The 26,651-nt window shown below is 54.3% G+C and overlaps 1 protein-coding gene across 1 annotated transcript; it reads left to right on the plus strand.

Annotated features, from left to right (window-relative positions):
- Nucleotides 1-20,985, plus strand: SPG7 (SPG7 matrix AAA peptidase subunit, paraplegin). Its single transcript, XM_043898307.1, has 17 exons — nt 1-217; nt 2,914-3,016; nt 5,127-5,216; nt 5,618-5,859; nt 6,931-7,070; nt 8,020-8,122; nt 9,214-9,339; nt 9,583-9,745; nt 9,968-10,141; nt 14,057-14,181; nt 14,688-14,790; nt 15,372-15,482; nt 16,753-16,868; nt 17,865-18,021; nt 18,520-18,686; nt 19,196-19,273; nt 20,637-20,985. The coding sequence occupies exons 1-17, from the start codon at nt 35-37 to the stop codon at nt 20,793-20,795; spliced, it is 2,340 nt and encodes a 779-aa protein (XP_043754242.1). The 5' UTR covers nt 1-34; the 3' UTR covers nt 20,796-20,985.
- The last annotated feature ends 5,666 nt before the right edge of the window (nt 20,986-26,651 follow it).

A 26,651-nucleotide genomic window follows, 5' to 3' on the forward strand; every position in this document is an offset into this window, starting at 1 on the left:
CCCCCAATAGAGCAGGCGCGGCTTCCGGGTCAACATGGCGGCCGTGTGGCTGCTGCTGCGCGCTCTCCGCCCCGGTCCGGGACCGGGTCCGGGGCGGCTGCGGTGCCCCTACTCAGGCTGGAGCCCAGGCTGCTCCTCCGGGGCCAAGTGGAGGTGGCCGTATGTCGTCCACAGGCCTCCGATGGGCCTCGTCGGGCCTGGAGGCCGAGCCCTGCAGGTAATGTGCGGGCCTCCGGCAGCGGCGTTTGGGATGGTAATGTGGAAGATGCTCTCCGCCGCTTCGGCTTCGTCTTCCGAGAGGCAGCTCCTGCCTGCAACCCGGAGGAGAGGCGGGCGGCGAGGCCGGCGGGCAGCCCGAGGGAGAGACCAGGGGTGAGGCCGCACAGTTGGACTTTTCTAGTCCTTGTTTCGGGCTTCCCTGGTGGCTCAGTGGTAAAGAACCGGCCTGCCAGTGCAGGATGGTACCCTGGGTGGGTAAGATCTCTGGAGGAGGAACTGGCAACCCACTGTATTCTTGCCTGGGAAATCCCATGGACAGAAGAGCCTGACGGGCTACAGTCCATGGGGTCGCAAGGGTCACACAGGATTTAGCGACTGAACAACAACAGCACTTGTTTCGTATATTGATATTTTTTGCGCGTCTTCCTGGCGTTTTGAAATTGAATCGAGTAAGAGTTTCACTAATTTCTAGCAGAGAATTATTTGCACTCATATAGATCAGATCACTCCAGGATGAATTCTATCGCCTTCCAATTGCTCTGAGCGGTTTTTTGTGTGAGCCAAGTACCTTGTAACTGTATTTTACTCTTATCGTGTAGCTTGACATGTTATGGACACAAATTCATTGACCTTCTGTGTGACGGGTGTGTTCCAGGCCCTGTTACTGTTAACATTTCACTCTGGAAACAGACCCTAAGTGCTTTTTTCACTGATTTTTTTAGCCCTCTATTAGGACCCCAACCCTCACATTTTAGGTTGTAATGTATTGTTATTGTATTTTACCATAAGTTGAGGACCAATTTCATATCATAATCCTATTCTACACCCTTTCTGAGTCTGAGGACAACTATAGATCATGGCATCCAGTCCCATCACTTCATGCAATAGATGGGGAAACGGTGGCAGACTTTATTTTGGGGGAGCTCCAAAATGACTGCAGATGATGACTGCAGCCATGAAATTAAAAGACGCTTACTCCTTGGAAGAAAAGTTATGACCAACCTAGACAGCATTTTAAAAAGCAGAGACATTACTTTGCCAACAAAGGTCCATCTAGTCAAGGGTATGGTTTTTCCAGTAGTGATATTTGGATGTGAGGGTTGGACTATAAAGAAAGCTGAGCACCAAAGAATTGATGCTTTTGAACTGTGGTGTTGGAGAAGACTCTCGCGAGTCCCTTGGACTGCAAGGAGATCCAACCCAGTCCATCCTAAAAGAAATCAGTCCTGAATATTCATTGGAAGGACTGATGCTGAAGCTGAAACTCCAATACTCTGGCCACCTGATGCAAAGAACTGACTCATTGGAAAAGACCCTGATGCTGGGAGGGATTGAAGGCAGGAGGAGAAGGGGACGACAGAATATGCAATGGTTGGATGGCATCACCGACTCAGTGGACGTGAGTTTGAATAAACTTCGGGAGTTGGTGATGGACAGGGAGGCCTGGCGTGCTGCAGTCCATGGCGTGGCAAAGAGTTGGACACGACTGAGCGACTGAACTGAACTGAATGGATGTATTACACTTGGTTTTGTTTTTAGTTCTATTGAAAGGAAAATCATAATTCATTAATTTTAGTCAGACTTGAGTATTCTATGAAAATAAATAAGGACTGAAGTAGGCAATTCACACATACTTGTGGATACTTAACAGATTACCTCACTAACAACTAGAACAGTAATAACAAAATCTGGTTTAAACAAACAGCGTCTAGGGTTGACTTTGAAGAATGACTTGTCTGTGCTGTGCCTGACACACTGTTCCTCGTTTATGGTACCCAGTCTGTCTCTCCGTGGTTCTCCCTTATATGCCTCCTGGTCATTACTGAACCAAGTACAGTAGTATTAATTAAACTGGATAATAATTGTATGTACTAGGAATTTTTAACCTGTTGCTAATAGGAGATTATATGTAGCATACTCTTTTGGTAAGGAGTTACTTTTCTTCATAACAGCAGCCGATCAGGGATGAACTAAGGGAAAGAATTTAAAATAAATGTATGTATGTTAAGTGTGTTAGTCACTTAGTCATGTCCCAGTCTTTGGGACCTCATGGACTATGGTCTGCTAGACTCCTCTGTCCCTGGAATTCTCCAGGCTAGAATACTGGAATGGGTAGCCATTCCCTTCTCCTGGAAATCTTCCCGATCCAGCAATCGAACCCTGGTCTCCTGAATTGCGGCCAGACTTTGCCATCTGAGCCACCAGGGAAGCCCTTAAAATAAATAAGTCAATATAAATGAAGAAATTGCTACCACTGAGATAAAAAAATTAAGTTGAACCATTAACCGTAACATAAAATACATTCAAGTGGGAAACTGGTCTTCCTGGGAATGTTCCACAAGGAATGGTTGTCTGGAGATGTTGGGAGAAAAAGGTCTGGACGACCAGTGAAGCCTTTGCTCCTTGTGTCCCGCAGGAATCCTGGGGCACAGAATGGCAGCCAGTGTTCTGCACCTCCATTTCAGCGTTTCTCTGACTTGTTTGCTGTTGACTTTTGGAACTTTTTTTTTCTTTTGATGTTATGGTAAAACTTTGAAATAATGCTCAGATTATTGGTTCATATTTCAGGGCAGTGTAAATATTACATAAATGAATCTTGGCGCTCTTAGGAAAAATTTTGTATCGGGGGTGAGTTGGCACTGCCAGCTGTGCTGTGGCGTCCGTGTGATTGAGGCTCTGTGTCCTTCTTTTCAGAGTTTCCAGTTGCAACTGCTAACCCCTACCTTTGAAGGAATCAGCAGATTGTTGGTGAAACAGCACATTGTACAGAATCCAGTCGGACTCTGGAAACTTCTAGGTTTGTATGTTTGGAAAAACAGAAGTGACAGGCAGAACGTGTGGCATTTGTGAATAAATTCAGAGGACTGCTTGTTTGACATTGTCAGAAAAAACGAAATCACTAAGAGGCCCTTCAGCTGCTACCCGGTGTGAGCCCTCAGATGCTCTGAAGTGAAGTTTTTGAGAAGGAAATTTGTCTAAGGTCAGAACAGGCCACTTTTGCTTATTTTGAGTTGTCTCTTCTTTTTTTAAAAATTCTGGCCATGGGGAGAGGGGATCAGGATGGGGAACACATGTAAATCCATGGCTGATTCATGTCAGTGTATGGCAAAAACCACTACAATATTGTAAAGTAATTAGCCTCCAACTAATAAAAATAAGTGGAAAAAAAAAATTTCTGGCCATGATTGGGCTGCTTGTCAAAGGTTTTTCATGCTCTGTAGCCAGCTCCAGTAGTGCTTACTCAGGAGCTACAAGCTTAGTAAGGGCTGCTTGACAAATGTTTTTCATGTTCCCTGGTGGCTCAGATAGTAAAGAATCTGCCTGCAATGCAGGAGAATATGGATTCGATCCCTAGGTTGGGAACATCCCCTGAAGAAGGGAATGGCTACCCACTCCAGCATTCTTGCCTGGAGATTCCATTGGCAGAGGAGCCTGGTGGGCTCCAGTCCATGGGGTCACAAAGAGTCAGACGTGACTGAGCAACTAACATTTTCATGTTCTGTAGTGAGCTCCAGCAACGGTGAGTAAGAAGTTACAAACTGTGTATGGTTTATGTGCAGAAATTAAGTAAACATACCTTGATTTTACACTAGAGTTGCACCGTTTCATGACATCTTGTGATAATCCTGCTGTCTCTCTTGCTCTCTTTCTAAAAACTTTTGGCTGCATCCTGTAGCGTATGGGAGCTTAGTTCCCAGACCAGGGATGGAACCTGCGCCCTTGCTCTGAAAGGGAATCTTAACCACTGGACCACAGAAGTCCCCTGCTGTCTCCTTTATCTTACATCAAAGGCCTGTAAGGGTTGACAGCTATGCTTTTACTCCCCGCTTTGTTCAGTTGGAACGGGAAAACAGTAGAATCTTCCACTGCTGCAGACAAGCAGCCTTGTGCCTACCCAGTCCCAGCAGCCCACATGTGCCCCCAGCAGCACAGCCCTCACCCTCCAACAGCCCTGTGTCTGGTGGGCACAGAGGCGGTTTTATTTGTGATTTTGTTAGTACCTGTGAAGGAAGGTGCAGCCCAGTGGCTTTCTGAGGCGCTCTCCCCTGTTTTAGGCGCTGACGTGGACGAGCCAGAGCCTCAGTGTGTGGAGTGGGCGCTGCTGTGCTACAGCCGCTTGTGCTGCTCGTTTCCGAAGACGGCTGTGTGTGGGAAGGGTAGTTCTCCCACAGACCCGTGACGCTTTCTCAAGTTGATGTTCATAACTTTTATTCCATCACGTTGGCTACTTTAAATTATAAAAACACTTATCTTCAATTGAAGTAGTTTATCATTTATAGTGAGTAAAGATTGTACCAAGAATAATCATCTGAATTTCTAAATCCTCTGCAGGTAGGTTCTCGATAGTTTATGTTTTGTTGGTTGTCTGGAAGTGTCCTCTTCTCCTGAGTGTGTATGTTAGTGCTCAGTCATGTCCGACTCTTTGCAACCACATGGACTGTGTAGCTTGCCAGGCTCCTCTGTCCATGAAATTGTCCAGTCAAGAATACTACAGTGGGTTGCCATTCCTTTCTGGTCTTCATTGTGGCTCAGATGGTAAAGAATTCTGCCTGCAATGCAGGAGGCCCAGGTATGATCCCTGGGTCGGGAAGATCCCCTGGAGAAGGGAATGACAACCCATTCCAGTATTCTTGCCTGGAAATCCCATGGACAGAGGAGCCTGATGGGCTCCATGGGGAAAAGTTAAGTCCATGGGGTCACAAAGAGTCAGACCAACTGAGTGGCTAAACATTTTTGCTCTCATTCCCTTCTCCAGAGGATCTTTCCAACCCAGGGATTGAACCCAGGTCTCCTGCATTGCAAGCAGATTATTTACCGTCTGAGCCACCAGGGAAGCCCTTTGTCCTGAATGTCTCCCTGTAATTGCAGGTCTGGTTGCTGTTAAGCACTTTCTCTGTTTCTTGTAGGAGGCACTCACTATTTTAACACTTCGAGGAGGAAGCAGAAGACCAAGGACAATGATAAAGCCAAGGGACGGAGCCCTGAGGATGACGAAGGTATATCAGTCTAATTTTTTGGGCGGAGGGGGGCTTCCCCCGGGGACCTGTGGGATGGAACCCTCGCCCCCTGCATTGGAAGGGCAGTCTTAGCCACAGGACTGCCAGGGAAGTACCCTGGGGAGGTTTTTTACTTTAAAAATGGTTTCATGTTATCTAAGCAGATGGGACCTCAGTGAACAGGAATGTTAGTGACCTTGAACAGCTTGTAATTAGTCACTTTGTTGTAATATTGGCCAAGTGTAGACTGGGCGACTAAGCGCAGTGGGATGACGCAGAGACTGCAGAGGGTGCAGAGCCCTCCTTTGGGTATAGGGTGGGGGTGGGGAGGGCCGTGGGGCGGGGCGTGGGGCCGGGCATCGAGCTCCGCCCTCCTCTCACGCCTGCTCCCCACCCGGCAGAGGAGCGCAGGCGCCGGGAGCGCGAGGACCAGATGTACCGAGAGCGGCTGCGCACCCTATTCGTCATCGCAGTGATCATGAGTCTGCTCAATGCGCTGGGCTCCAGCGGAGGCAACATCTCCTGGAATGACTTCGTGCACGAGATGCTGGCCAAGGGCGAGGTGCAGCGGGTGCAGGTGGTGCCCGAGAGCGACGTGGTGGAGGTGTACCTGCATCCCGGTGCCGTGGTGTTCGGGCGGCCTGTGAGTGCCGCGCCAGCGGGGGTTGCTTAGAGCCAGCCGTGAGTGTCTTGATTTAAGGAGGAGCCTGGAGTCTTTGAGAAGGGGGCCGGGCCATGTGGTCCTCGGGAGGAGCCGGGAGGGTGGCAGCGGACGTCCAGGGTCCCCCTGGCATGTGAGCAGCAGGAGGGAGGTGGAAACCCCTCCAGCCGGAACAGGTGGCAGAGAGAAGGGTTGGCAAGGACCGGCCCTTGAAAGAAACAGGAAGGAAAGGGGGCAGAGGAGAGGGACCCTGCTCCTCCCCACCACAGGTAGCCCCCAGCTATACCAGCAGGGGAGAGGAAGAGGGGTGCATGGGCTTCACCCCAGTAGCAGATCTGGCATCACGGAGCAGAGAGGTACCTGTGACAGTGCTGGAACCTGGCTGGGTGGATCCTGCTGTGAGGACCTGGCCTTTTAACCTCCAAAGTGGAGCCTGAGCACTCAATGATGGTCATCACACTAGACTTTGAAGAGACTTCAGAGGGAGATCTAGTTGCTTGGTTTAAGTTCCAAGAGAACTTAGAATCAGAAAGGACAGTTTCCTCTGGAAAGCACGGCTGCTGGAAAGATGATTGATGTGGGCCGGGGTGGCAGTGATGAGATCTTCCTGCTAGCCTCCAGAAAATGCCACCCACTCCCTCTTCCTTAGCCTCTCGTCTCCCTGAGGACCGAGAAAGCCCCCTTGGTTGACTGTCAGGTCCAGCCGACAGGCAAACAATGAATCTTTGGAGGGTGACTATGGGTCCAGGTCCCACACTGGAGGCTCATTGTCAGGGTCTGCTTTGCCCTCCAGCAGAGTGCCAGCCCGGTGCTGAGTTTCAGTTGCACGTGCTGGCCTGCATTTGCTCAAAACCTTCTGTTAGTGAACATTTCATTGTAATTGTGTTTGAGAAAACAAAAACTTTCAAGATGTGGAGGAGGTTTCTGAGCAGCAGGCATCTGCTTCTGAAGCCCTGTAGCTGTCCGCGTGTGGCGGGGGCACCGTTCTCTGTCCTCGGGGTCAGCCGTCTGGCCTGTCTGTCCCTCTCACATGCCTCTGCACTCTGCCCCCAGCGGCTGGCGCTGATGTACCGAATGCAGGTGGCAAATATCGACAAATTTGAAGAGAAGCTTCGAGCAGCCGAGGATGAGCTGAATATCGAAGGCAAGGACAGGATTCCAGTTTCCTACAAGCGGACGGGATTCTTTGGAAAGTAGGTTGGTCGTTTCTGTGGGCCTCTGAATTAAACCAGGCTTCACTCTGTGACGTGAGAGACAAAAAGTCCAAACAGAGTCTCACACTGGCTGTGCCCACCGTGAACTGAGCCCCTGGTGGAGGCAGGCCTGGGAGTGGGTGGCGTGGGGCGGAAAGCCTGGAGTTCCTTGGTCACTGCTCCAGTAGTCTGTGGTGCTTTTTGTTCAGCGCAGGGTGGGTTTGCTGCCATCTGCAAACAGGAAGGTGGGGCGGGGAAGGGAGAAGCAGAGGTTCCCTGGGAACCTGTTGGTTCTGTGCAGGGCCTACGGGCGGCAGGGTCTATACCCTCCTGAGGGGGAACCAGTTACTCGGTGGGCCTGGGTGTGTAGCTGGGCGCTGGGACTGCGGTGTCCACAGGGCTGTGTCCCCTCATGGGGACTGGAGGCATCTGGAAAGTGCCATGTGTCTGTCACAGCTCCAGCTCCTCGGGGCAGGGCTCCCAGGCAGCACCTCTGCTTGTTCTAGGGGGTGGGGGCACACCCCTCTTCATCTGGGGTGAGGCCCCAGGGTTTGCTCTTTGTACTGTTAGGCTGATTTTGCTTAGTGACCCAAAGCGATGGCCTACTTTTGAAAGCAGGACGCATGGACGTCACGCATGGACGGTGAAGAGCTGCTCTTGGTGGCTGAGAGCTGTCCAGGGCTCTGGACAGTGGGTGGTGGCTCTGGCTTCATGCCTGGTGGGTGCTGCCGGCTCAGCACCACGGTACCCAGACCTGGGCAGTGTATGGAGGAAGGGGGGCGGTAAGAACTGGACGAGGAGATGCATTTTCAGTGCTGGCTCCACAGGTTGGTCTCAGAGCAAGGGGGTCCTTTTCCTTCTGGGAGGTCTGGGCCCAGCCCGGGTGAGGCGTGTCCGGGGGCTGCCCAGAGCCACGCCTGAGCCTCTGCCCGCCTGTCTCTCTCACCAGCGCCCTCTACGCCCTGGGGATGACTGCCGTGGGCCTGGCCATCCTGTGGTATGTTTTCCGTCTGGCTGGGATGACGGGACGGGAAGGCGGATTCAGTGCTTTTGTAAGTTGTGCAGATTGTTCCCCTGAACTTGTGCCATTGGGATTTTGTTTGTGTTTGGGCTGAACCCTCTCCCGTAAATGGCAGGATGGGTGCGCAGTGGATGCTAGCCTGTCAAAGGCCGAACTGGCAGCTCTTCTTTCCTTCTGTCTGACTGACATGGGGGCTCCGCTCCCCAGCTCTAGCCCAGGCCCCTTCTGTGACGTGGGAGGGGCTGAACCCAAGGGGGTCCATACTACAGTGCGCTCTGCACTTCCTTCTTAGCTGGGTTTGACTTTTGGGGGTTTCATGTACTAGCTGAGACATCTTGGAAGGTTGTCTTCGAAAGAACAGCCTTAATACACTCCACAAGTATTCTCTTGTTCCAGTGCATTCAGTGCAGTGTGCACTTGCCCTCCCTGTCAAGTTGTACCTGGCTCATCGGCCACGTCAGCAAAGGGCCACAGAGGAGGCCCTCCTGGGAACTGGGGTGGCAGGGATAGAGTGCCCCTGCCTCCCCCCGAATGGGCCCTCGGGAGCTCTGGACTTGCATCCACACTGGGCAGCGTGGTGTCTCGGGTGCAGTATACCTGGCTCAACCGGTGTGATAATTCTTGCACATTCTGGGCTGTTTTTTTGTTGTACTTAAATAACACTGTGACGAATTCCACACACTGCCTCTTTTGAGAGCTGAAGGAGATTCTGGCTGAGGTGAGCTGCTCACTGAGAGCTTGTCTGTCCAGCCAGATTGCTTGCCAGAAATTGACGAGGTGACGTTTTTACCAACACTTGCAGAATTGAGTGTCTTTCGGTAACTTTTATATAAATCAGTAAAAGAAGTCAGAGGCTAATGGGGAAAGTCACATAGAGAAATAAGAACACTCCCACACAGACTCTGTTAAATTACCTGGTTAATGTGGGAAGCATTTTCCTTTAGAGCAAACTGCTCAGTGCCAGGCAGCCTCTGTCACCGCCCTCATGTGTCTGGACGGTGCCCTTACCTGCTGTCTGAGCGAGTGGAGGGTTGGGAAGACATGTAGGTGAACAGGCCCCCAGGCTCCTCCGCCCTGCCCCGCTGGGCTGCATAGGGCTCCGCCCTCTATCTTTCTGCCCAGAATCAGCTGAAAATGGCTCGTTTCACAATTGTGGATGGCAAGATGGGGAAAGGAGTCAGCTTCAAAGACGTGGCAGGAATGCATGAGGCCAAGCTGGAGGTCAAAGAGTTCGTGGATTATCTGAAGGTGAGCACATGGGGCACGGTGCGGGGGAGGTACTGCCCAGCCTGATGCTGGGCTCCTGGTGCGTCCCCTGCTCAACCCGGACCGATGGTGCCCTGCGCGGCCCGTCACCTGTCATGGCGGAGCACTGTGCTCTCCCTAAGCTGCATGGACAGGACCAGTACAGGACCCAAGCCTTCCGAGGGTCGTGCCTGGATGATTCTCTGGAGCCCAGAGATCAGCCTGCACATTCTGCTGCTCTCCTAGAGCCCGGAGCGCTTCCTTCAGCTTGGTGCCAAGGTCCCGAAGGGTGCGCTGTTGCTTGGCCCCCCCGGCTGCGGGAAGACGCTGCTGGCCAAGGCAGTGGCCACGGAGGCCCAGGTGCCCTTCCTGGCGATGGCTGGCCCAGAATTCGTGGAGGTCATTGGAGGTGGGCCCACCTGGCTGCATGTCAGGGGCTGTGGGGGTGAAGGTGGAAACACAAGACCTGTGTCTGGGAGTCATGGGCATGGAAGGAGCAGGCGCTGACGTCCTGGGGAGTCCAGGAGGGAGTGGGCTAGCCAGTGTGCAGCAGAGGCCACCTACTGGGCTTTCCGTGAGAGCAGGGCTCGTACCCATGACCTGCCCGCTTCCCCGTCCTCTGTGTCCTCAGGCCTCGGTGCAGCCCGTGTGCGGAGCCTCTTCAAGGAAGCCCGGGCCCGGGCCCCCTGCATCGTGTACATCGACGAGATCGACGCCGTGGGCAAGAAGCGTTCCACCGCCGTGTCCGGCTTCTCCAACACAGAGGAGGAGCAGACGCTCAACCAGCTGCTGGTGGAGATGGACGGTGAGCACCATGGGGCCGGGATCGGCGGGGATGTTGGTGGACAGTGAGGGGACGTCAGCACCAGGAACTCTTCTCCAGCAGGAGGTAACCAGAAACATAACTTTCAATTTCCCAAAGTCAGGGCAGTGGTGAAATAAGGAAGAAAAGCTGGGAATATCATGTGGAGTCAGGTCATGACAGTGGTCGTCAGTCTCAGAGGGGGTCAGGCAGGGGTCATGCTGACAAGAGTCTGTGCCCAGCGAGGGCACAGTGGGTGCCTCAGGTACACTGCTGGGGATGCTGTGTCAGCTGTCCTTGAGATGACCTCTGGAACTGGCTGCCACACAGTTATTTAATGGAGTTGTTTTTCTCTTGAGCTACTCTTGTAAGATCCTCTTTGGCCAGGGCGGGGCGGGGGGGGGTGGTGTAGATATTATGTGTTTGTGTTGTTTATAGTAAAATATACAAACCATAAAATTAAGCCATTTTAACCATTTTTAAGTGCAGAGTTTAATGGCTGTAAGTACATTCCCAGTGTTCTATAACCATCACCACAATCCGTCTCCAGAACTTTCTTATCTTCCCAAACACAAACTGTCCCCATTAAATACCAGCTCCACATTCTCCCCTCCCCATGCTCCAGCTCTGCAGGAGCCATCTATAAGTTTTCTTTAATCAGAATTCTAGTTCTGTTCTAGGTCTTGAAGATGAGAAAGATGCTTTCTTCTCAAAGTAGTTTTGGTCCTAAGAGAATCATTTATTGGTGTATTTATTTTCCTCTTTAAAGTGTTCTTAGTGTTTGGGATGGTGGATCTGGTGACCAGTGTGTGGGGCAATGGACTCTGGCTGTATGTGGCTAAATGTGAAACTTTTTTTGGCCTCTTATTTTCAGAGTCTCAGACTTAAAAAGCACTGCAGAAGCAGTCAGAATTCCTATAAGCGTCCTTCCCCCCCACACCCCACAGCCTGAAGGCCGACGTGGAAGAGGCATGACGTGGGCTTCGGGCAGATGTGCGCTTCTGCAGGGCCCAGGGCAGGCTCATGTTGCCTAAGTGTCTTGTCTCCTTAGTCTTCTCCAGCCTGGGCCTGACTCCCCGTCCTTGCCCTTGTGGCTGACACTTCCTCCAGGTCAGGCCCGGGTGTTGGCAAGAGCCGTGCAGCTGGCCTTGGCGCCCACGCCCCCTGACCTTGGTGCCGGGATTCGGGCCTGCAGCTGGTCAGGTCAGGGGGCTGATGCACGGGAGCGTTTCATCATGTGAAAGCCCCTCAGGTTCAAAATCAAAGTGATTTCTCACATGGCCGAGGAAAGGGCAGCCTCGTCAGGGCCTGAGGACCGTTTGCATCTGGGGGTGCCCCTGCAGACCTGTGTCCCTCTCTGCATCTGAGTGTGTCAGTCAGAATAGCCCAGGTTCTCTGCCCCGTGGGCAAGGTCTGAGGAGCCATCTTCCTGGGGAGGACGTGCCCAAGAATTGTGGACCTGAGACATGGCTGTATGAGATGCTTCTTGGAGATGGGGTCCCCAGTGGGGTCTGCCCCCCACCCCACCCCCAGCTCTGACCGGCCCCTTCCTGTGTGCTGGGCTGTGAGCGGCTGGATCCTGAGTGTGCTGTTTGTTTGTGTGCAAGTTAGACTCCTGCCCCCCAGATATCCCATCATAGGATGTGATGAGTCTGCTGTCAGAAGTGCAGACATGACTGTGACCTCTGGCTCTCTTTAGAAAGATGGGCAACGTGGTGCTCCTGTGGGACACAGGCAGAGCATTTTGAAGCCACTGTCATGGGGGCTGTGCAGGGACATGGTGGGGTGGCCCTCTCCTCTCCAAGCGGGGGTTTCCTAACATGTCGTCAGGCTGAAGCACAGCCTCGTGCCTAGTCATGACCTCGTGTGGGTGATGGTGGGCTCCCTTGTGCAACAATCCCCCCCACCACCCCCGCTCCTGTTGTTGTTTGCACTTGAGGCCAGAGACCAACCCTCCAGGCGACGTGCACCCCCAGGAAGCGTTCCCAGCTGGCGCCTTCTCTGCTCCTCTATGCTGCTGGGAGGGGGGCGACTTCTGCCAGCTCTGCTGCAGCCGCAGGAGCCACCCCCCCCTTCCCGGACGCCCCCAAGAAGCCCTGGCAAGGCTGGGCTTCTGCGAAGGGGCCTTTGTGCACAGAGACAGCTGAGTCTCTTCCGCCTGCAGGGGCAACTGAGGAGCCTTTGTCACCCCTTGGGGAGGAGTGGGCGCTGGCCGTGGGAAGCCAGAGCTGGAGGAAGCCCACCACACAGGCGGAAGCCAGGCACCTGCCACCCTCTCACAGCCTGATGGGCACAGAGAGGCCTTCGAGCCCGGTGCCCCATGGTGGACATTTCCGTCCACACCCCTGTGGACTCGATTCTGCCCAAGTTCTTGAAAAGGCCCAGGTATCTAACCAGCAAGGACCTATAGTCAGTACCTTGTAATGACCTGTGATAGAGGAAAACCTGCGAGAATGTACATGAATACATACATATACGCAAATATAGTGGAGCCTCTGTGTTGCATACCTGAACACTGTAAATAACATACACTTCAATAGAAAAATAGAAAGGAAACAAAGGGAACCACAGGTAGCCCTCCCACGCCTAATGTGGAAAAACATTAGTCTGTGACCCGTGTTGACTGAATCTGCGTGAGGCGTGCTGCTTGGTCCTGGCTCACTGTGTGTGTGGATGCTGGCGGCTCCAGCACGTCTTGCTGAAGCACCATCCTCCTGCACTGAGCCTTCACCTCCTCGCGAGTGCAGCCAGCGCCTCGGCAGAGCCTGTTCTCAGCTCCCTAGTGACTGGGCCATGACTCTGTCCTCACACATGCATCACTTGTCACTTAGCTGTGCACTCAAGTCTTTGATCAAGGTAGTGGCAACAGCAGACATGGTGAGGATGAGGAGACTGGATCCCAGACCGCTGTGTGAACTTGGGCCCTCAAGTGACTGAAGCAGCTGTGAAAAGGCGTCGGTGAAGCAAACCTGAGCCCCTGCAGCAGGGGCGGACAGCATGCAGCCTCTTGGGCCGGCTCTGAACAGACTGAGCACATCTGATCTGCACACTGATCCGGTGTCCACAGAACACGGTGCTCCAGTGTTCCCTTGTGATAGCTGAACACCCTGGAAAGAGCCTGTGCGACCTCCAGTGGGTGCCTGGCTGAGCTCCGTGTGTGCTCACCCGGCCACAGTGCGGACACCGGGTGTTGTCGTGCAAGCCTGCCTGACTGGACCTCAGGATTTATGCCGAGTGAGAAGGGCCAGCCTCAGAGGCTATGTATATGAGATTGTACAAATGACAGAATTCTAGAGAGCAGACTGATGAGTAGTTGTGAGGGGCTGGCACGGTGAGGTTTTTGTGGTGGTGCTAGCGGAGAGGCACCTGCAGTGCGGGCCCTGCACAGGAGTCGGCACTCAGCCGTGGGGACGTCTGTACAGTGTCACCCCTTGGTATGTGTCCACAACTGTGTGAGTCCCTAAACCAGCCCTGTGGCTGCTTGCTGACAGAGGCTGTTCTGCGGGAGCGCCCTCCTGGAGCCCCTGGCATAGCTGCTGTTTCTCATGTGTTTGTTTCTGCCACTTTTCAGTGTCTTTTCACTGTTACATAATCTCACGGTTCTGTGTTCATAGCCCCAGCCTGTGGTGGGCAGGCATTTGGGGAGCCCTAAGGGGCAACCCAGGCAGGAGTCTGAGACAAGCTGTGGGGGTGGCCCAGGGAGTGGAGTCAGGTTTGTCCAGGGCCCTGGCCTCCAGCAAGCCTCTAATTTCCGTGTGAGACTTTCACTTTTCCGTCAGCAAGGCTGACGTGTATGGTACCTCCCACACACTGGTGTGGTGGTACTCACTTTTTCTGGTGGTGCCGCTGTCCTGGCAGTCCGTGGGGAAGCTGCCCAGTTGGGGTCCGCACCTTCACGGCCACTGTCTGTCCCTCCAGGAATGGGTACCACCGACCACGTCATCGTCCTGGCAGCCACCAACCGAGCTGACATTTTGGACAATGCTCTGCTGAGGCCGGGCCGACTGGACCGGCACGTTTTCATCGACCTTCCCACGCTGCAGGTCAGTGCGACCTGGCTGGTCCATCCAGGCTCCCTGCCCTTCTGGTTTTGACTCTCACTGACCTTTATGATGAGATGTCTGGGCTGAGTTTTGTGGACAGCCTTTGCAGAGCGTCACGCCCATGTGCTGGTGGCTTTGGAGAGTGAGCTGCACAGTGGCCCTGCTGGGGTGGACGGCTGTGAGCCCTGGGACCTCTTGGCCCTGCCGCCTCAGGCCTCAACTTGGATGCCCACCTCCGAGGGTGTCGGGCCTTCCTGGTGGCTCCCGAGGGAGCAGGAGACCCTACAGGAGCAGGGAAGGGTCTGGATGGCAAGTGTAGCAGGTGGCTGGCAGGTTAGCGTTTCTGTGCAGACGCGCATGGAAGTGTCGTCTGAGGCTCTTGAGTTTGTTTCTGAGAGTAGAAACTGACCTTAAAACCAGTGACTCCTGATCAGCAGGCGGGGAGCCGGCACTGTGGCCTTTGTCCCGTGGCCTCTGACCTGTGACCTTTGTACCCTGTTCTTTAGGAACGGAAGGAGATCTTTGAGCAGCACCTGAAGGGCCTGAAGCTGACACGAGCCAGCAGCTTTTACTCCCAGCGGCTGGCGGAGCTCACGCCTGGCTTCAGTGGTAGGGCTGTAGGGATGCTGGTCCTTGTCTCAGGGCAACGGGGGCAGGCCTCCCTGGGAACTCTCCAGCCCTGCTCTGGGCTCCTTGGCCAGCACAGCTGGGGTGGGAGTGGTGTGTGCCCAGCAGGCAGAGGTAGAGGGACTCTTCCCCGAGGTTCTGTCTCCTGTGCCCCAGGGCGGTCCCAGCCTCGCTCCCTCCCACTGCTCCCCACCAGAGGCAACCCTGCGAGGCCGTGTCCCTCCCAGCCACCTTCTCCATGTTATCACAAATGTAGATTTTTGTGTACGGTTCTCGTTTCACAGGGTGATGTAAATAAAACCCCCTGTTATGGTGTAAACCCGTTACCATGGTGTAGGTTTCTTCCCTTTGGACCTTTAACATCCTGAACTAGAACCTCATGGGTGTCAAGAACCTTTCTCATCCCTCAGTGTGTGTGTGGAACAGTGGGTGGAAGGATAGAGGGGGTCCAGAGAGGCTGCTTGCTGACCACAGCTGTGGGGCGGCTCGAGGGGGACAGGGTGGCTCCCCTCCCACCCCCATACCTCTGCGTCTACTAACACCCCCCACCCCCGTGCTGACAGGTGCTGACATCGCCAACATCTGTAATGAGGCCGCGCTGCACGCGGCGCGGGAGGGGCACACAGCTGTGCACACGTCCAACCTGGACTATGCTGTGGAGCGCGTCGTGGCCGGTACGTGGACTTGTCTGTGGGGGTGGGGGGGTGGCCTAGACATCATGTGATGGCATTATTGCCCAAGAGGGAAGACAGGCCACCCGTTCCTGCTTTTCTGTCAGATGTTACAGTGTGACTTGTTCTTAGTTTGAGATACTCTCTGTTGACTAAGAGGAGGCAGGCTGTTGAAACAGAAATGTAGAAGAATCTCGCAAACTCAGTGTCCTTCGCCCACGAGCTGACGGGCGGTGCCCAGACAGCCACTGTCCACAGGGGCAGGGGTTGGAGCTGCTGCTCCTGAGGTCTAGGAAGAGGCCTTTTATGCCAGGGTCTCCGTGCCCTGTAGGGGGAAGGGGAGGGCGGCGTCTCAGCAGTGCTTACCCACTGCTGTTGGACGTGGAATGCGTGGACTTCTGTGAAGAGAGCAGGCCAGGGCTCCCGTAGCCCCTGTGGCAACACCAGACGTGGTGCGTCTTGTCCTTCAAAGGAATTCCAACCAAGGCACCGAGCGGGATACCGAGGAAGCAGCGCCTCGCTCAGATGGCCCGTCCCCCTCAGTCTTTCAAACTAGGAGAGGACCCTCCACAATGGGGGCGGCGAGTGGGCGAAGACTGAAGGGCTCGCCTTGAGGTTTCTCACTGTAAATCAGGGTTTACATAAGCCAGTTGTTTTGTGTGAAAACTGATATGTTTCCAGCAAGTGTGTTCTAAGCAGGAAAGACTAGAGAAGAGCGCCCAGAATCCTGCCCGAGTGCCCCTCAGGCAGGGTGCTCCCGCGTGGCAGCCAGCAGGGTCCAGGGGGACAGCCCGACTGCCACAGCCAGCACGTCGGATGTGTCATCTCGAAGCTGGCAGCATAGGTGGTCCCAGTCGCATCCCTGACTCAAGGCTTACTCGGGGTAACAATGAGTGGACAGTGGGGGAGGCCTCAGCAGTGACTTGAGCAGGGGATGTAATGAAAGGTTATGAGGTGAAGGGTCAAGCGACTCAGGTAAGAGGACTGGACAGTCGCGGGCTGCAGCTGCCCTGCTACGTCACGCCGTCGGCCCCGCAGCCCAGCGAGGGCCATGTTGAAGGGGCTGCAGTCCTAGGGGTTTTCAGTGGTGGGGTCAGTGGGCCGAGCGAGGCTCCTGCGGCATCCTCACAGTCCGAGCAGCCAGGGGGAGGATGGGTGGCTGGGCTGGGGACACAGAAGCTGAGTGTCCAGTGGCGACTTTGCATTGGCACCTTGGGAACATGCCTGCCATATACCCGGGGTGCCTGAGCTCACCTTTCTGGGCTTCTTTCAGGGACTGCCAAGAAGAGCAAGGTCCTGTCCAAGGAAGAGCAGAAGGTGGTTGCGTTCCACGAGTCGGGCCACGCCCTGGTGGGCTGGCTGCTGGAGCACACGGAGGCTGTGATGAAGGTGTGTGTGGGCAGCCCTGGCCTGGCTGCCCAGTTGGGCTCACTTTGGAAGGCCCATGTTTTGTGCCTGGAGGGGCGGAGGTGGGGTGACTGTGGGAAAGCCACATAACGACCTGTGGTCTCCCTCTCTATCTGCGTGGTAGGTTGTGGAAATAAGAACTGCCAGGCGAACCATCAGCTCTGAGATGTGCTGACTTAGAAAGGTCGTCAGCACACCTTATGTATGTGGCAGGGCTAATGCCATGACGCCGCCCCTGGTGGTAACATTCTAACAGGGCATCCCTGAGTGACCACTGGGGACAGTGCCCGTGTTGGGGACATGGGTGCCCCGTGTTGAGGGTTGTTAACTGCCCTCCACTTGGACCTGTCCCCCCTCATTCCTTGTTCCCTGACCTCCAGACAGAGGGCCATGCTGGCAGCTGCAACCTGGGTGTGGGTGTCTCCCAGGGGTTTTGGCTACAGCCGAGCGTTGCTGTCAGGCTGCCTTGGATGGTGCCCTGCTGCTCAGGCTGGTCCGTTGTGTCCTCTGTAGAGGGCTGAGACTGAGACCCGTGTGTGTGAGAAAACCCAGTAATTATGATCAGTGTTTTCATGCAGTATCTCAAGAAAATGAATATAGGACATTCATTTGGTGGCTGAGGGCCAGGTAGATGAGTTGTGCTGAGGTTTTCTTGCCTGCACCCAGCTCCTTGGCAGCTAGCATGGTGATGTGCACGCCTCAGAGTCTTGGGGTGGCCTCCCGCAGCTGTGACCCTCAGACCCATGCCTACTTAGGGCTGGCCTCATTGTGTGGGCTCACCTCTTCTTGTCACTAGTCTTTCCTTCAAGGACACGTGGTCATGTGCGGGGTCCTCACGCCCTTTTTGCAAATACTCTTATAAATATGGGGACCTCATATTGGTTTCCTTGCTTCAAACCCTCTGAGCAAAGACTGTCTTGTGCCCCCTCATCTCTGAAGCCTGGGCCCTGCCGGCTAACAGACCACCTCATTGTGCAGGTGTCCATCACTCCTCGGACCAATGCGGCCCTGGGCTTCGCTCAGATGCTCCCGAGAGACCAGCACCTCTTCACCAGGGAGCAGCTATTCGAGCGCATGTGCATGGCCCTGGGCGGCCGCGCGTCCGAGTCCATCTCTTTCAACAGGGTCACTTCCGGTGAGTGGCAGCTCCCGTGCTGCTTTGGCACCCTCAGCCCTTCTGTGAGGGAGGGGGAATCTGTGGAGGGGTTTAAGCAGAATGCACACGCCACCTTGAATTTCATTAAGGGTTCTTTGTGTTTGGCTGCACTGGGTCTTGGTTGCAGCATGCAGGCTTTTCATTGTGGTGGCTTTTCTTGTTCCTGAGCATGGGCTCTGGGGGGGCACTTTGGCTTCAGTAGTTGTGGACCATGGGCTTCGTTGCTCCTCAGTATGTGGGATCTTCTGGACCTGGGATTGAACCTGTGCCCCCTACATTGGCAGGTGGATTCCCAACCACTGGACCACCAGGGAAACCCTGAGTTGTTTTTCTACACAAAAGAAAATTTTTTTAAGTTTTAAGGACCAGTGACAGGATACAGTTGTTCCCTGAGGACCCACCTCTGCTGTCAGGGCTGGTGGGGCCCCTGACCTGCAGCTCCAGGGAAGAACCTCCTTTTCTGATCCCACACTCCAGGGGCACAGGACGACCTGCGGAAGGTCACCCGCATCGCCTACTCCATGGTGAAGCAGTTTGGGATGGCACCTAGCATTGGGCCTGTCTCCTTCCCTGAGGCCCAAGAGGGTGTCACAGGCATCGGACGGCGTCCGTTCAGCCAGGGCCTTCAGCAGATGATGGACCACGTGAGTCCCTCCCAATCTGAGCCATGTGTGTGGGGAGGGGGTGTGGTGTGCTGGCCCCGCGCCTGCAGGAGCTGAGATTCTGGGTGAGGCCCCACTGGCTGCTGATGGAACTGTGGGTGCCGCGGGGCCATCAGGGGCAGCAAATAGATGCCTCTGGGGACAGAGCCAGCGCCTGTGATCTCTGCAGCCTGAGGAGACGGCCAGGCAGTGTCACCACCCTCGGGCAGCTCTGGCGGCCTGGCGCACCGGCACGTAGGCAGCTTTGGGTGTGGAGGACGAAACAGGGCCCGAGTCTCCAGGAGCTGGCGGCCCCTTGCACAGGAGTCCTCGGGGTGGAGGTGAAGGCAGGAGACTCCCGGCCGCCGAGCTCTCCTGTGCCCTGTGAGACACGAAAGGCCGTGCTCTGCACTCGTGTCTCTTCGTGCACCTTAGTGCCGGGGCCAGGCCGCAGGGGACCCTGTGCGCAGCGGCAGCCATCCTGACCCGTCACACATCTTCTCCCTTCGCAGGAAGCGAGGCTGCTGGTGGCCACTGCCTATAGGCACACGGAACAGGTGCTCCGGGACAACCTGGACAAGCTCCAGGCGGTGAGCCTCCGCTGTCCCTGGCCCCACGCCTGCCAGGAGCTGGGCTGCTGTCACTTCCCACTGACGCAGCCACTCACCCATCCCAGAAAACCACATGACCAACGGGCCCCATCCAGCTCAACTGGATCCAGCGTCTTCCCTGCCTTGTTGAGCCTCATGTCATGCACCTGCCAGGCCAGGGCCAGTTCCTTCAGGACAGACAGGAGGACACTGCCAGCTCTTGGGGCCCATTACCAACTTGTGTGCAGTGGGTCTGGTTGATGTGGCTTAACCCCTTCCCAATTCAAACTTCTGGAAATTTTACACTAAACTTTAAAGCTCAGAAGAGTTTTAGACGCACAGGGAGCTGCAAACGTGGCACAGAACCCTCAGCCCGTGACCGGTCCTCCCGTCAGTCAGGCTTGTTTTCCGCAGCCCAGTGACCACCACGCCCACACTTCACCCAGGTCACCTGCTCTTGGTGCTCACGTCTGCCAGGCCCTCTGGGCTGGGATAGTCCCCCTCCTATTGCAGACAGAAGAGCATGAGGGCTGGTCTCGTGTGTGGGGAACATCCCCAGGTGGGCTGTGTATGATGTCCTCACAGTGATGCTGGGTGTCAGGTCTGGAGTGACCCCAGAGGCGCAACATCTCTGGACCTAGTGAAGGGGCAGCTCCTGGTGGATGGTCAGCTGTTTCTTCAAGGCAGCGTTGTGGGGACTGTGGTATGGGGTCCTCAGACCAGCAACACCTGCCTGCTGGGAGCCGTGGGCAGTGCAGAACCTGCCAGGACCCTGTCGTGGGAGCCGAGTCTGTCCTGTTGCTGTGTGCACCATGACCTGCCCGCACTGTCCTGGAGTTCCAGGACTGAGTGCCACACAACTTACCCTGGGCGCCGCCTTCACAATCAGCCCTCCCTGCCCACTATTCTGCATCTGTGGCTTGTAGGTCTCCATTCCTGCAGTCAGGTTCATTGAAGAAAATCCCAAGTGTGAGCAGAGCCTCGTAGTTCAAGCCCATGTTGTCCAAGGGCCAGCTGTCAGAGCAGCCAGTGTGGGGGGTGACGGGAACCCACTGGGGGCTATATCCTGCACGTCAGCTCCGCTGCCCCCCATGCTGACACTCACACGCGTTTGCAGAAGAAATCCAAGTTGCCCAAAATAAACAGATTGGGAAGGGAAGTAGAAAAGTTAATGAGGCTGGCAGCTGGGCTTGTCTCTAAGGTGGAGACAGGGAGCTATTCTTTGCGTGGGCTGCCCGCCTGTGCTGTGTCCCTGGGAAGTGGCAGGTCTGGGAGGCCAGGCCCTCCCCTTCCATGCTCTGCTCTCAAAGGGCTCTTGTCCGGGCCCCCATCTGCCGCTCACACTGCCCTCTTGTTCCTCCAGCTGGCGAGTGCCCTACTGGAAAAGGAAGTGATCAACTACGAGGACATTGAGGCCCTCATCGGCCCACCACCCCACGGGCCCAAGAAAAGGATTGCGCCGCAGAAGTGGAGCGACGCCCAGAGGGAGAAGCAGGACTCGGGGGAGGAGGAAGGGGCCTAGCAGCTGCCCCTGCTCTGGGAGGAGCCATCCTGGCCCCAGTAGCTGCCCCACCCACACCTCCATGCTGATGCTAGTGCGGGGTGCTGGGCATGCAGTCCTCACCTCTCACCCCTCACTGGTCAAGGCCCCCCAAGATCTATTTATTGACTTCCTTGCCTGGAAGAATAAATCTCTGCCGAGATGGATGGTTCATCTGTGTGTGTGGGTTGTCCTTGTGTGGAAAGGCCACCTGTGCTTGTCACAGGTGCGCGTGAAGTGGCCCCGTCTTGTGAGGGATCTGGACAGTATCATGGTTTGAGGCTCCTCTTGGCCCCTGAGACCTGGTCAGGATACCCCCAGCTCTGCACACGAAGGGCCTCTGAGGCCCTTGCTGCCTATCCTCTGTGGGGCCCTGTCCTGGGCTCGCTGGTCAGCGGTCAGTCAGGGGCAGGCGCTGGGCCTGGAGGAGTAAGGCATGGCCACCTCCTGCAGTGTGGACGCGGGCCCCTGGCGGGTGGGAGGGAAGCCTGTGCTCCTGCATGGTCAGCTCTGCCCTGATGGCGTCCTGGATCAGGGATCCCACATCTGCAGGGTGAGAGGTCAGCTGTGCAGGAACCAGCTCCCTTAAGACTGAGCAGCGGTGGGGGGAACAGATGGACGAGGTGCACTCAGGGTCCTGAGTCCCCTGTGACATGACCTGCTGCTTGTTACTCCCCCTTCCATGCGTAGCGCCTGGAACCGTCCCCACGCCCAGTGCCCCGGGGAAGCACAGGGGCAGGGCAGGTGCAGGTGCCTACCCAAGGAGGGGCCCTGAGGCGACACCTTGCCTCTGCCCCGTCCTGTTTCATTCCTGAAGACAGCCTAGAGTTAGGAGGGTGGGGCCCCTCTGTGACCTCACTGGGACGTTGCCGAGCTCACCCCCTTGTACTTTACCATTAAAACGGCCAGTGTCTGGTGACACTTAGCCAGGAATAGGCTGTTAAGTGGGGTGAAGAGGGGCACCTCACTGTAGTGGAGGAAGTGCAGCCTGCCTTCCCAGGGCTTGCCAGGGATCGGGCTCATGGGAACCCAGCAAGGGGAGGCCGATGGGACAGTGCTCTGATGTACAGAAATGAGTTGTCACAGGTGATGTCACCTCCTGGTCCTTGAGACACAGCACTTGGGGAGAGCCCTGAGAGTGGGGCCTCAGCCACCTCTGCTACTCCTCACGCCTCCCTAATGGGCTCCTGGGGGTGAAGAGGTTCTCCCACAGCAGCTCATGGCTGCCAGAGCAGCCAGACCACTGGGCAACCTACTCTGCCCAGCAGAGCAGATATGGCGTGGCCTGACTGCAGTTTCTGGAACTGTCTCAGGTGTGTGAGGGCTCCTTGCTGAGACAGACATTAAGTGAACATACATTTAACACATCAGAGCCCAGAAGACAAAGAATATTGGAAAAATTAAAGAGTTCACACATAATAATGCAAGTTGTTTTCCAATCTGATCTATGCTCAAATAAACACAATTTTCTTGTTACACTCTGTCTTTAAAATTTTTTGTTGAGGTCCATCGTATTAATGCCAGGTGTATAAGACAATGGTTCATATTTGTATGTACTGGGAGATGATCACAATTAACATTTGTCATCATACAGTCAGTCACAGAAGATTTTCTTGTGATGAATACTTTCAAGATCCACTCTCTTAGCAACTTTCATGTAAGACATCTGTGTTACAATAACACACTACCAGGTGGTCACTGACATGAGGTGGTCCTCATATTACAGCAATCTCCCAGCCTCTGATCAGGTTTACATTTTGGCTCTGACGGATGTGAGAGCTGGACCATAAAGAAAGCTGAGCACCAAAGAATTGATGCTTTTGAACTGTGGTGTTGGAAAAGACTCTTGAGAGCCCCTTGGACAGCAAGGAGATCAAACCAGTCAATCCTAAAGGAAATCAACACTGAATATTCATTGGAAGAACTGGTGCTGAAGCTGAAGCTCCAGTACTTTGGCCACCTGATATGAAGAGCTGATTCACTGGAAAAGACCCTGATGCTGGGAAAGATTGAAGGCAGGAGGAGAGGGGATGACAGATGAGATGGTTGAATGGCATCACCGACTGGATGGACAAGAGTCTGAGTAAGATCTGGGAGTTGGTGATGGACAGGGAAGCCTGGGGTGCTGCAGTCCATAGAGTGGCAAAGTTGGACACTGAGCAACTGAACTGACTGGAGAGTTGAGAGGCCGGATGGTTGAGTTTTGTGCTGAAGCACTAACATCAACCTGTCCCTACTGAGTTATTAGGCTCCTGCTTTTCCTAATTCAACCAATGGTTCATATTGAGGACACTGTTAGTGTGCTAGTTTCTGCAAAGTGCTATAGGAACATGACTTTTTTTATGTGTCAAAACAATAAAAACACACTGCTGCTATGAGATTAATGTTTTAAATTAATTATCATTATTATTGGGCTTCCCAGATGGCGCTAGTGGTAAAGAATATGTCTGCCAATGCGGGAGATGTGGGTTTGATTCCTGGGTTGGGAAGATCCCCTGGAGGAGGATATAGCAACTCACTCCGGTATTCTTGGCTGGAGAATCCCATGGACAGCAGAGCCTGGTGGACTACAGTCCACAAGGTCGCAAAGAGTCAGACATGACTGAACAACCTGGCACACACACATCGTTATTATTTTGGCTGCACTGCACAGCTTGTGGGATCTTAATTCCCTGACTAGGGACTGAACCCGGCCAGGCCCTTGACAGTGAAAGCACAGAAGCCTAATCACTGGATCCCCAGGGAATTCCTTGAGATTAACTTTTAAAATCAAGACTGTGGGACCTTCCTGGTGGCCCCGTCATTAGGAATCCACCTGCCAAAGCAGGGGACACAGGTTTGATCCCTGATCCAGGACGACACCAAAAGCCACAGAGCAGCTACACACGTGCCACAACTACTGAGTCTGTGCTCGAGCCCAGGAGCTGCAACTACTGAGCTCGCACATCATAGAGTTGGTGCTTTACAAGGGAAGCCGCCGCAAGGCGAAGCCTGTGCACTGCAATGAAGAGCAGTCCCTGTCCACTGCATCTAGAGAAAGCCTGCATGCAGCAGTGAAGTCCCAGTGCAGCCAAAAATAAATAAATAAAAAACTTAAAAAAAAATTTAAGATTGTGTGTCAAAGGGCTCCAGGAGGTAGTGTTGACTGTCTTTGAGGTTGACCCCGAAGCACCAGCTGGAGGGGGCCAGTCAGGTCAAGGTATGGGGCAAGCAGACCCCTCTGTGAGTAACTGGAGCACAATTACAAGGAAATTCTGGGAGGCCATGTGTACCCGACCCCTTCAGGTGCTCCTCCAGAAACCTTGTGCCCGGTGAGCACTGAGTACAGGGCCACTGGCCAGTCCTTTCAGCGGCCCTTGCAGGTCCCAGACTGGGACAAAAGCCCCTTGGCAGAGCTGTGCCATGGAGTTCTGTGCCAAGCGGGGAGGGGCTTGTCCTGTAGCTGAAAACTTTTACAACCTTGAGCAAACAAGAGTTTGCATCAGGACTCCTGCTCACCTCTTCAGTCTTCCCAACTGGGAAGCTCAGCAGGCTCTCAGCAGTCACGTGGAAGCCTCGGGACTTGCTGTTCTGCATGTTCCCTAAGGACTCAAGTGTGAACTATTCAGGTGTTGAAAAACAGTGTTGGGTTGCTGGGCTGTGTGCAGCAGACTGAGGTCCTCTGGCTACAGCTTCACCTTCTCAACATTAACTCCAGACTGCAAATCTTCCCCCGGTACCCCGGCAGCACCCTGACTATGAGCAGATGAGCTGCACGAGTAGGTCTGTCCAGAAAGAGAAGAGGATGGGGACTGTGTTCTCAATGAGAAGGACCCATGGCAGAATCACTGAAAAGTGTCTCCAAGACACAGGGTACTGCCTGAAGCTCCAGAGGTTAAGAATTCACCAACACAGGGGACACTGGTTTGATCCCTGGGCACCTAGAGCTGGAGCACTGCAACTAGAGAAAGCCTTTGTGCAGCCACAAAGACCTAGTACAGTCAAAAATAAAGTAAAATAATAAAGAAATCTTTAGTTTAAAAAAAAAAAGACATGGAAGGTGAGAGCTAACACTGTATTGTGTCTGAAGAAATAAACCCCAGGCAAGGGAGGGAGGAGGAAAAAAAAAAAAAAAGAAATAAACCCCAGGCCAACGCAAGCATTTCTTCAGCAAACATCTCCTACACAGACCCTCTGCTGCCAGAATGGACTGTGGGTTCAGTTTCAATGGACAAAGTAATCTGTGAGGTGGATCATCTCTTGCTCTCTCCCTTCCCTCTCTCCTGCCCTGCCTTCCCCACCCTGGCTCCTACTCTGTCACCTGGAAACAAAGTGGTGTGACCTTGACTTACCAAGAGCTGGGCACTGAGCTTTGTCCTGAGGCCTAACAGGGCTCCCAGCAGCTTCCCCCATTTCACACCAATCACATACCCAAAGTCTCAAATCTAGTACAAAGATTCTAATAGTATACTAGCCAACTCCACAGACACTTTCCTCTGGATCGCTGACCTTCCAGTTTAGCTGTCTGTGTCTGTGAAAGGCTAGATTTTAAACATGACCCTATCTTCAGAGATAAGCATCACTTCCAAGTTTACTGAGAAGAGCTTTCTTGTATTTGTTAACAACTGTCAGCAAAGCAAGCCTTGTACTGCCCTTGCTTCATAGCTACTGTTGTTCAGTCGCTCAGTTGCCTCCAACTCTTTGCCACCTGATGGACTGCAGCACACCAGGCTTCCCTGTCTTTCACTATCTCCCGGAATTTGCTCAAACTCATGTCCATTGAATCGGTCATGCCATCCAGCCATCCGATCCTCTGTTGCCCCCTTCTCCTCCTGCCCTCAATCTTTCCCAGCATCAGGGTCTTTTCCAATGAGTTGGCTTTTCACATCAGGTGGTCAAAGTATTGGAGTTTCAGCTTCAGCATCAGTCCTTCCAATGAATATTCAGGGTTGATTTGCTTCAGAACTGAGCACACACCTACTAGGTGTCAGGGCTCCAACCTTCCCCACAGGCTTGGCACTTGTGTTCCACACCTCCTCTGCCCTTAACATGTTTTGTCTACCTTACCGAAATTTCCTCACTGAGCCCCAACCTGATTTTTCTAGTACCCAAGGGTGTCTCAAGAGGGCACAAAGCTATCAGCATCAATATCAGCTACCTGTTTACTCAGTGCAGGATACAGACCTCCGAATTTCTCATTTTGCGTCATGAAATTCTTAAAACGGTGATCAAGTTTCGCGAGAGGAATCTTGGCGTGAGGGTAGGAAAGGAAGGCGGTACCTGGGGGCAAAGGCTCACAGATGGCAGATGTGTTGGCTTCGTCCCAGGCTGACCTGTGAACAGGAGGCGCCAGGGTCCAGGAGGCGGACGTTTGCCTGGCTACTTGGTGTTTTTACGACGCTCATCTGCGTGGCGGAGCGCCGGCCACCCGCGGCCGGCCACGGTTCCTAGTTCCACACTCTCTGCGGGCTACTCGCCACCAGCGGCCCGACCACAGACCTCTGCGAGCCCAGGCTCCGGGCGACACGTTCGGGGCGCTCTGGAAGCCCGCTCCTAAGTGCGCGCTCCGCCCACAAGGAGGGTGAGCGGGCTCCACGCGGCGGCCGGCATTACAGCTTGGGAAGCGGAGGGCGAGGCCTCCCGTGGCGCACTAGCAGGCTGGCAGGCCAGAGATTCGCCAGACCCAGACAACCGATGTTCCCGCAACAGGAACCACAATAACGCCTACAGCGCAGATCCATATCAGCCTGCGCCGCGAGGGCTGCCGGGAAGGCATAGACGTCACTCTGTGGCCCTGGCTCTGATTGGTCACAACGCTCTGACGCTTCTGATTGGCCGGGCTCACTACCATCCCAGAGT

Source organism: Cervus elaphus, chromosome 4 (assembly GCF_910594005.1).
Source record: "Cervus elaphus chromosome 4, mCerEla1.1, whole genome shotgun sequence".
Taxonomy (NCBI): Eukaryota; Metazoa; Chordata; class Mammalia; order Artiodactyla; family Cervidae; genus Cervus; species Cervus elaphus.

Coding starts and splice junctions, on each gene's coding strand:
- SPG7 (XM_043898307.1), top strand. CDS start 35: ATGGCGGCCGTGTGGCTGCTGCTGCGCGCTCTCCGCCCCGGTCCGGGA. Junction 7,071..8,019: donor CGGACGGGATTCTTTGGAAA/GTAGGTTGGTCG, acceptor CTCTCTCACCAG/CGCCCTCTACGCCCTGGGGA. Junction 14,791..15,371: donor GCTCACGCCTGGCTTCAGTG/GTAGGGCTGTAG, acceptor CCGTGCTGACAG/GTGCTGACATCGCCAACATC.